Raw genomic sequence first — 11,217 nt, 5'->3', positions numbered from 1 at the left:
AATGGTTCAGAATAGCCGTGATTCTGCACACAACTTGAAACGCCTATATGGGAATGGAGCCTAAGGTTTTTTTTTGGGCGTTTTTCAGGCATTTTTTGGGCGTTTACATGCGTTTTTTGCAGGTGTTTGGAGGAAGGCATTGACATCTAACAAAAATGCTTGTAATCTGCCAAAAAAGAAGTTCATGTACTTTTTTGGCCCTGTTCACACCTGAACGTTTTTCAGCTCATAAAACGCTCATCTCTGAAGTCTCAAAACGCCCAACAAGCAAAATCCCATTCATTTCAATGGCTCCTGTTCACATATGAGCGTTTTGTGGTAGGTTTATTTTAACAGTGAGAGACAGAATAACAACAGAAATATCCAGAAAAATGCAAAACATGACTTAGTACTTGATGGCAAAACCCTTGTTGGCAAGCCAATCACAGAGGTCAGACATTTCTTGTAGTTGGCCACCAGGTTTGCACACATCTCAGGAGGGATTTTTTCCCACTCCTATTTGCAGATCCTCTCCAGGCCATTAAGATTTTGAGGCTGAGGTTTGGTCATTTGAACCTTCAGCTCCCTCCACATATTTTCTATGGGATTAAGGTCTGGAGACTGGCTAGGCCACTGCAAGACCTTAATGTGCTTCTTCTTGAGCCACTCCTTTGTTGCTTTGGCCGAGTGTTTTGGGTCATTGTCATGCTGGAATACCCATCCATGACCCATTTTCAATGCCCTGGCTGAAGGAAGGAGGTTTCATCCAAGATTTGACAGAACTTGGCCCCGTCCATCGTCCCTTTCATGCGGTGAAGTTGTCCTGTCCCCTTAGCAGAAAAACACCCCCAAAGCATAATGTTTCCACCTCCATGTTGGACAGTGGGGATGGTGTTCTTGGGGTCATAGGCAGCATTCCTCCTCCTCCAAACACGGTGTGTTGATGCCAAAGAGCTCCATTTTGGTCTCATCTGACCACAACACTTTCACCCAGTTCTCCTCTGAATCATTCAGTTGTTCATTAGCAAACTTCAGATGGGCCTTTACATGTGCTTTGTTGAGCAGGGGGGGACCTTGCAGGATTTCAGTCCTTCATGGTGTAGTGTGTTATTATATGTTTTATTGGTGACTGTGGTCCCAGCTGGCTTGAGATCATTGACAAGTTTCTCCTGTGTAGTTCTGGGCTGATTCCTCACCGTTCTCATTATCATTGAAACTCCACGAAGTGAGATCTTGCATGGAGCCCCAGACCGAGGGAGAGTGACAGGTATTTTATGTTTCTTCCATTTGTGAATAATCGCACCAACTGTTGTCACCCTCTCACCAAGCTGTTTGGCGATGGTCTTGTAGCGCATTCCAGCCTTGTGTAGGTCTACAAACTTGTCCCCGACATCCTTGGACGCCTCTTTGGTCTTGGCCATGGTGGAGAGATTGGAATCTGAATGATTTGCTTCTGTGGACATGTGTCTTTTATACAGGTAACAAGCTGAGATTAGGAGCACTCCCTTTAGGAGAGTGCTCCTAATCTTAGCTTGTTACCTGTATAGAAGAGACCTGGGAGCTAGAAATCTTGCTGAGTGATAGGGGATCAAATACTTATTTCACTCATTAAAATGCAAATCAATGTATAACTTTTTTGAAATGTGTTTTTCTGGATATTTTTGTTGTTATTCTGTCTTTCATGGTTAAAAAACAAAACAAAAAACATACCATTAAAATTATAGACTGATCATTTCTTTGTCCGTGGGCAAACATACAAAATCAGCAGGGGATCAAATACTTTTTCCCCTCACTGTAGAAAATTGTATTATATTGCATGTGATGGTTGCATTCGTTTTTTGTTTTCAGGCTTCTTTTCTTTATTTTCACCTGATGATCCTGCCAAAAGTAACACACTTGGTGACAACACTCATTGCAATGTGTCTATGAAGGAGCAGTGTTGTCACCCTAGGATGCTCACCTGGTTTGGAGTACTATTTCTCCCACTGACACCAATGATGGGGCATAGATTCTCCTAGTGACACCAATGATGGGGCATAGATTCTCCTAGTGACACCAATGATGGGGCACTATTCCTCCCAATGACACCAATGATGGGGCATAATCCCTCCCACTGACACCAATGATGGGGCACTAATCCTCCCACTGACAGTATTGCTGGGGCACTATTTCTCCTACTGACACCAACAATGGGTCATAATTTCTCCCACTGACACAAATGATGGGGCACTATTCCTCCCACTGACCCCAATGATGGGGCACTATTCCTCCCACTGACACCAATAATGGGGCGCTATTCCCCCCCACTAACACCAATGATGGGGCACTATTCCCCCCACTGACAGCAATGATGGAGCACTAATCCTCCCTCTGACCCCAATGATGGGGCACTATTCATCCCACTGACACCAATGATGGGGCGCTATTCCCCCCCACTGACACCAATGATGGGGCACTATCCCTCCTACTGACACCAATGATGGAGCACTAATCCTCCCTCTGACACCAATGATGGGGCACTATTTCTCCTACTTACACCAATGATGTGTCATAATTTATCCCACTGACACCAACGATGGGGCATTTTTCTTCCCACTGACACCAACGATGGGGCACTATTCCTCCCACTGACACCAATGAAGGGGCACCCTTCCTCCCACTGACACCAACGAGGGGGCACTATTCCTCCCACTGACACCAACGATGGGGCACTATTCCTCCCACTGACACCAACGATGGGGCACTATTCCTCCCACTGACACCAACGATGGGGCACTATTCCTCCCACTGACACCAATGATGGGCCCTATTCCTCCTACTGACACCAACGATGGGGCACTATTCCTCCCACTGACACCAATGATGGGCCCTATTCCTCCCACTGACACCAACGATGGGGCACTATTCCTCCCACTGACACCAATGATGGGCCCTATTCCTCCCACTGACACCAATGATGGGGCGCTATTCCTCCCACTGACACCAACGATGGGGCACTATTCCTCCCACTGACACCAACGATGGGGCACTATTCCTCCCACTGACACCAACGATGGGGCACTATTCCTCCCACTGACACCAACGATGGGGCACTATTCCTCCCACTGACACCAATGATGGGCCCTATTCCTCCCACTGACACCAATGATGGGGCACTATTCCTCCCACTGACACCAATGATGGGCCCTATTCCTCCCACTGACACCAACGATGGGGCACTATTCCTCCCACTGACACCAATGATGGGCCCTATTCCTCCCACTGACACCAATGATGGGGCGCTATTCCTCCCACTGACACCAACGATGGGGCACTATTCCTCCCACTGACATCAACGATGGGGCACTATTCCTCCCACTGACACCAACGATGGGGCACTATTCCTCCCACTGACACCAACGATGGGGCACTATTCCTCCCACTGACACCAATGATGGGCCCTTTTCCTCCCACTGACACCAATGATGGGCCCCATTCCTCCCACTGACACCAATGATGGGCCCTATTCCTCCCACTGAAACCAAACCACAAGGAGTCACAGCTGGCTTCCCTTACTAAACATGATGGCACTGGGGATCCTGCAGACTGGGGAATAACTGGCTTGGGTGAGGACAGTGCTGGATCTTGGGACAGGTGTGTGTCCTTTTTAAAGTCAGCAGCCACATTTTTTGTAGCTGCTGACTCTTTTTTTTTTTTATTAACTCCTTTAAATTGTAATTTTCTTGTACTTTGGCATGCCTGCCTTGGGTGTTGGAGGACCTTGTCCCGGCACTAAGTGTGACTCTTTGCTGTACATTGCGGTACTTTCAGTGTCAATATCTACTATTAACAGAGAGATTTCACCAATCAATCACTGAGGAGGCACAAAGTTCACTGACCACAGCCGCCCTTTGAGAAGGAGAAGGAACCCAGTGCAGCAAAGTGACTCTGAATCTGGGATCAGTTGGCGTCCATGGGACTGTAAGAGATCCTATATTTCATATGTGAGTACAAGCCATTCCTATGGGATAATCTTTATCAGAAGGTATCAGATGAACACCCTGAGGTTTATAGATGAACACCCAAGGTTTATAGATGAACCCCCCTGGGGTTTATAGATGAACACTTCGAGGTTTATAGGTGACTCCCCCCTGGGGATTTATAATTTAACACATCGGGGGTTTATAGATGAACACTCTGAGGTTTATAGATAAACATCCCGGAGGTTTATAGATGAACACTCAGATTTATAGGTGACTCCCCTGGGGGTTTATAGATGACACCCAGGGGGTTTATAGATGAACACCCCAAGGTTTATAGATGTACAGCCGGGGATTTATAGATGAACACTCCAAGGTTTATAGATGAACAGCCTGGGGGTTTATAGATGAACACCCCAAGGTTTATAGATGAACAGCCCGGGGGTTTATAGATGAACAGCCTGGGGGTTTATAGATGAACACCCAGGGGGTTTATAGAGGAACACCCCGATGTTTATAAATGAACACCCTAAGGGGTTATAGAGGAACACCCCAAGGTTTATAGATGAATAGCCCGGGGGCTTATAGATGAACAGCCCGGGGGCTTATAGATGAACAGCCCGGGGGGTTTATAGATGAATAGCCCGGGGGGTTTATAGATGAATAGCCCGGGGGGTTTATAGATGAACACTCCTGGGGTTTATAGATGAACACTCCGGGGGTTTATAGATGAACACTCCGGGGGTTTATAGATGAACTCTCCGGGGGTTTATAGATGAACACTCCGGGGGTTTTATAGATGAACACTCCGGGGGTTTATAGATGAACACTCCGGGGGTTTATAGATGACACCCAGGGGGTTTATAGATGAACATCCCGGGGGGTTTATAGATGAACAGCCTGGGGGGGGGCTTATAGATGAACACCCCGGGGGTTTATAGATGAACAGCCCGGGGGTTTATAGATGAACACTCCGGGGGTTTATAGATGACACCCAGGGGGTGATGACACCCAGGGGGTTTATAGATGAACATCCCGGTGGGTTTATAGATGAACATCCCGGGGGGTTTATAGATGAACAGCCCGGGGGGTTTATAGATGAATAGCCTGGGAGTTTATAGATGAACACTCCTGGGGTTTATAGATGAACAGCCTGGGAGTTTATAGATGAACACTCCTGGGGTTTATAGATGAACACCACGGGGGTTTATAGATGAACACTCCGGGGTTTATAGATGAGCACTCCTGGGGTTTATAGATGAACACTCCGAGGGTTTATAGATGAACACCCCGGGGGTTTATAGATGAACACCCCGGGGGTTTATAGATGAACAGCCCGGGGGTTTATAGATGAACACTCCGGGGGTTTATAGATGAACACTGGGGGGGTTTTATAGATGAACACTCCGGGGGTTTATAGATGAACACTCCGGGGGTTTATAGATGAACACTCCGGGGGTTTATAGATGACACCCAGGGGGTTTATAGATGAACAGCCCGGGGGGTTTATAGATGAACACTCCGGGGGTTTATAGATGAACACTGGGGGGGGGTTATAGATGAACACTCCGGGGGTTTATAGATGAACACTCCGGGGGTTTATAGATGGACACCCAGGGGGTTTATAGATGAACAGCCCGGGGGGTTTATAGATGAACAGCCCGGGGGGTTTATAGATGAACAGCCCGGGGGGTTTATAGATGAACAGCCCGGGGGGTTTATAGATGAACAGCCCGGGGGGTTTATAGATGAACAGCCCGGGGGGTTTATAGATGAACAGCCCGAGGGGTTTATAGATGAACACTCCGGAGGTTTATAGATGAACACTCCGGGGGTTTATAGATGAACACTCCTGGGGTTTATAGATGAACACTCCTGGGGTTTATAGATGAACACTCCGGGGGGTTTATAGATGAACACTCCAGGGGGTTTATAGATGAACACTCCTGGGGTTTATAGATGAGCACTCCGGGGGTTTATAGATGAGCACTCCGGGGGTTTATAGATGAGCACTCCGGGGGTTTATAGATGAGCACTCCGGGGGTTTATAGATGAACACTCCGGGGGTTTATAGATGAACACTCTGGGGGTTTATAGATGAACACTCCGGGGTTTATAGATGAACACTCCGAGGTTTATACAGTATCACACAAAAGTGAGTACACCCCTCACATTTTTGTAAATATTTTATTATTTTTTTGTTAAGTGACAACACTGAAGAAATGACACTTTGTTACAATGTAAAGTAGTGAGTGTACAGCTTGTATAACAGGGTAAATTTGCTGTCCCCTCAAAATAACTCAACACACAGCCATTAATGTCTAAACCGCTGGCAACAAAAGTGAGTACACCCCTAAGTGGAAATGTCCTAATTGGGCCCAAAGTGTCAATATTGTGGCCACCATTATTTTCCAGCACTGCCTTAACCCTCTTGGGCATGGAGTTCACCAGAGCTTCACGGATTGCCACTGCAGTCCTCTTAAACTCCTCTATGATGACATCACGGAGCTGGTGGATGTTAGAGACCTTGCCCTCCTACACCTTCCGTTTGAGTATGCGCCACAGATGCTGTCTTAGAAATAATGTACGCTTGATGCACAAATAACACCGTTGGGATAATAAGTGCACTTTTGGATATTAATATACCCCAAGCGCAACCAATCACGTTGTGCTAAAAAGCACAGCTCTCAGCTCTTTTGTATAAGGTAATTGAGTGTGCTCATCAATACCCAGTAATACAGACACAAAGGCTGCTATCACGTTGGATGCTCGTTAGAATATCCTGGTTAAGGCATGGAGCTCCGTTTATTTATGAGACAACAAAAGGGGCAACAGCAGGAAGTGAAGGCTATACAACATCAGCCAATCAGTTCCAAATGTACAGTCGCATGACACATTACTTACATAGAATCAGCCAATGACACACTTGTATACATTCAAATATACAATAGAAAGGGGGAGTATTCGATCGTGAATGAGCAGAACAGCATGCACTGCTTCCCGCCAAACACTACACAATGAAACCAGCGTGTAGAACCGTGAACGATGCTCTAATGAAACCCGTGCATGCGTTCCCACCACTACTACTGGCATGAATCCTATTTAGCAAAGTTTCAGAGAACAATGTCTAATAGGATTATACTACTGTTATCATAGACGCGAAGCTTTCTGCATGGAAAGAGCCATGCGGTTTCCACTATGGTGATCAGGCATAGTTGAAAGACATGAGCGTGTATCCCTTCATAAAAGCAGATGGATATTAAAACAATATTGACTTCACAGAGTAAACATATTCCCACTGAGAAAAACAATCTGCACATTATACAGGGGCCCCCCGCTGGCTCTTATATCCTTGTTGCTTGATCCTTGAACTCTGTTCCGCAATACACATACTGTAGATTTCTACCGGCAAACAGATCCGCACATAGCGCATGTAGTGTTCGCCGGCGGAGATGTCTACGTAGAGCGAATGCGTCTACACATCTAAGGGAAGATTTTCACTGCCAGTAGTCTTTCCTCAATGCTTGATCGCCCGTTCATGCTCTACTGAGCGTATTGCAAGCAAACCGACAACAGGAGCCATATTGACCAGCTAAGTCTTGGAGGTTGTTATCATGTTGGAATACTACCCTGCGACCCAGTTTCCTAAGGGAGGGGATCATGCTCTTCTTCAATATGTCACAGTACATGTTGGCATTCATGGTTCCCTCAATGAACTGTAGCTCCCCAGTGCTGGCAGCATTCATGCAGACCCAGACCATGACACTCCCACCACCATGCTTGACTGTAGGCAAGACACACTTGTCTTTTTACTCCTCACTTGGTTGCCGCTACACACACTTGACACCATCTAAACCAAATAAGTTTATCTTGGTTTCCTCAGACCACAGGACATGGCTCCAGTAATCCATGTCCTTAGTCTGCTTGTCTTCAGCAAACTGTTTGCGGGATTTCATGTGCATCATCTTTAGTAGAGGCTTCTTTCTGGGACGACAGCCATATAGATTTGATGCAGTGTACGGCGTATGGTCTGAGCACTGACAGGCTGACCCTCCACCCCTTCAACTTCTCATACGTCTATTTGCCAAAGATAACCTCTGGATATGATGCTGAGTACGTGCACTCAACTTCTTTGACCGACCATGGCGAGGCCTGTTCTGAGATGAACATGTCCTGTTAAACCGCTGTATGGTCTTGGCCACCGTGCTGCAGCTCAGTTTGAGGGTCTTGGCAATCTTCTTATAGCCTAGGCAATTTATGTAGAGCAACAATTCTTTTTTTCAGATCCTCAGAGAGTTCTTCGCCATGAGGTGCCATGTTGAACTTCCAGTGACCAGTATGAGAGAGTGAGAGCGATAACACCAAATTTAACACACCTGCTCCCCATTAACACCTGAGACCTTGTAACACTAACAAGTCACATGACACCGGGGAGGGAAAAAAGCTAATTGGGTCCAATTTGGACATTTTCACTTAGGGGTGTACTCACTTTTGTTGCCAGCGGTTTAGATCTTAATGGCTGTGTGTTGAGTTATTTTGAGGGGACAGCAGATTTACACTGTTATACAAGCTGTACACTCACTACTTTACATTGTAGCAAAGTGTCGTTTCTTCAGTGCTGTCACTTGAAAAGATATAATAAAATATTTACAAAATGTGAGGGGTGTACTCACTTTTGTGAGATAGTGTATATTCCATAGTTTGTAGACGCGATAACCTTCACGCAAACCAATCAATATACAGTTATTGATTTTTGTTTAAGCAAAAAATATGTAGCAGAATACATTTTAGTCAAAATTTCTGAAGATTTTAGATGTGTTTATTTTTTTGGTATGTTTTATAGCAGAAACTAAAAAATATTGTTTTTTTTCCAAATTTTCGGTCTTTTTTTTTTTTTTTATTTATTGCAAAAAAATAAATAAAAACACAGTGGTGATCAAATACCACCAAAACTAAAGCTCTATTTGTATGAAAAGATTTAAAGAAAATTTGTTTGGGTACAGCGTTGCATGACTGCGCAATTACCAGTTAAATTAGGGCAGTGCCGAAAAGCAGCAAATGCTCTGGTCATTAAGAGGGGAAAATCTTCAGGAGCTGAAGGGGATAAAGACCGGTCACTGCTGCTCTCTCTTATTGTGCAGGGTGACTGCTCGTGTCTCCGCCTTCTCCCGTAGTTTTCTGTGGTGGGTGGAGCCTGCTGGGCTCCCACAACTTTTGTCTCTGCACAGACTATGTACAGCACAGGGATGATGCCACCACTGCTTTTATATGGTAATATCTGGGGTTGCAAATGCATTTGGTGCTCACAAAGTAAATCTCTAACCTTTTGTGGATTACATTTAACCACCTCCCACCCGGGCCATTGTAGATATACGGCCAGGCGGGAGTCTCATCCTTCTGAATGGACGTTCCGTAACGTCCTTCAGAAGGAGAGAGATTGCGCCGCCGCGGGCGCGCGCAGCGGCGCGATCTCGATGTGCCTGTGTCCCTAGGACACAGAGCAACAAGACTCGGCAGGAGGGCCCTGTGATTGGCCCTCCTGATCACATGACGCCTGTGTCCAATCACAGCATTCATGTAATGTCAATACAGCCGTTGTAACGGCTTCGATCTCTTCTCCTCCTGACAGATCCTGTCAGTGAGGAGAAGAGCAGAGGATCGATTCTGCAGCCGGGGTGATCAGTGAGTATTTCTGATTACTCACTGATCACAGGGGGGGTCTGTGCTGGTAATCAGATGATTGATTACCAGTGCAGCCCTGGGGGGAGGGGGTGCCACTAGAGCCACCAGGGATGCCCACCCATGACCACCAGGGATGCCCACCATGGCCACCAGGGATGGCAAACAGGGCTCAGAGAGCCTGCTAGTGGTGGCCCCCTATCAGTGCTGCCCACCAATGCCATCTATCAGTGCTGCCCACCAGTGCCCGTTATTGCCATCTATCAGTGCCGCCAACCAGTGCTGCCTATCAGTGCCCATCAGTGCCCCCCATCAGTGCCGATCAGTCCCGCCCATCAGTGCCACCTATCAGTGCCCATCAGTGCCGCCTATCAGTGCCCATCAGTGCCGCCGATCAGTCCCCATCAGTGCTGCCTATCAGTGCCCATCAGCGCTGCCTATCAGTGCCCACCAATGCTGCATATCAGTGCTATCTATCAGTGTCACATACCAGTGCCCATCAGTGCTGCATATCAGTGCTACCTATCAGTGCCCATCAGTGCTGCATATCAGTGCCACCCCATCAGTGCCACCCCATCAGTGTCTCCTCATCAGTGCCTGTCAGTGCGGCGTCATCAGTGCTCCTCAGTGCAGGAAAAAACGTATCCATTTACAAAATTTTATAACCTAAACAAAAAAACTTTTTTTTTTTTTTCAAACTTTTCGGTCTTTTTTTATTTGTGCACCAAAAAAGAAAAAAACGTTGCGGTGATCAAATACCACCAAAAGAAAGCTCTATTTGTGGGGAAAAAAATGACATAAATTTGGTTTAGGTACAGTGTTGCATGACCGCGCAATTGTCATTCAAAATGCAACAGCGCTAAAAGCTGAAAATTGGTCTGGGAAGGAAGGGGGTTTAAGTGCCCAGTATTGAGGTGGTTAAATAAAGATTTTTGTGGCTGAAGTTCAGCTTTGAAACTTTTACTTATTTATTTTGTATAGTTATTATTTTTCTGTTTTCATTTTTCCAACAGAAAACCATCATGGCGTCTGGCCGGCTACGGGTGGCGGTGATCGGTGCCGGAGGGGCGGGACTCTGTAGCGCCCGTCACATCCTCTCCCGACCCTTGACCTTCGAACCTCCCGTGGTGTTTGAGATGTCGGGACAATTGGGGGGGACCTGGGTGTACACGGGAGAGGTGGAGGGCGGTGCACACATCCACTCCAGCATGTACAGAGACCTGAAGTAAGATCTGATGGAGGGCAGTATGTTCTGTAGTAGGCATGTGCAATGTGTGTTCCGTAACTAATCAAAATTCTGCCAAATTTTGGATCTTTCGGGGATGTATCCAAACAATCAAAGAAAAAGTAATGAATTTTAACTAATATTAAAGAAATAACGAAAAAAACTAATTAATTCAGCATGATTCATTAAAGATCTAATGAAACAGCAGGTCGACTCGTAATAGCATAACTAATGATCTGAATTCAATCGCATCGATTCGTTTTTTATTCTATTAGTGAGCAACTGATCAAGTGGAAAGTAACTGATCCATCCGAGTTACAGTTTTCTATTCCAATCAGTTGATTCCTTTGGTGTTGGGGGCTGGATTACTGGCAC

General features: G+C 46.2%; 1 protein-coding gene across 5 annotated transcripts in view; it reads left to right on the top strand.

The window, feature by feature from the left end:
- The window catches only part of LOC309552372 (uncharacterized protein), a 46,794-nt gene that overhangs the window by 1,188 nt on the left and 34,389 nt on the right, over positions 1 to 11,217 (top strand). For 4 of the 5 annotated variants that reach the window (XM_082253304.1, XM_082253303.1, XM_082253302.1 and 1 more), the window contains exon 2: positions 10,631 to 10,842. In XM_082253304.1, coding sequence (XP_082109430.1) covers positions 10,640 to 10,842 — 203 coding nt within the window. In that variant the 5' untranslated portion in view covers positions 10,631 to 10,639. Of the gene's footprint in view, positions 1 to 10,630; positions 10,863 to 11,217 lie in introns of those variants that run through there. The other variant, XM_082253306.1, reaches the window with a different exon arrangement.

The sequence above is a fragment of the Pelophylax lessonae genome (genome assembly GCF_965119305.1).
Source record: "Pelophylax lessonae genome assembly, chromosome: 4".
Classification (NCBI taxonomy): Eukaryota; Metazoa; Chordata; class Amphibia; order Anura; family Ranidae; genus Pelophylax; species Pelophylax lessonae.
The sequence above is the reverse complement of the archived record's forward strand: the minus strand, read 5'-3'. Positions and strand labels throughout refer to the sequence as shown.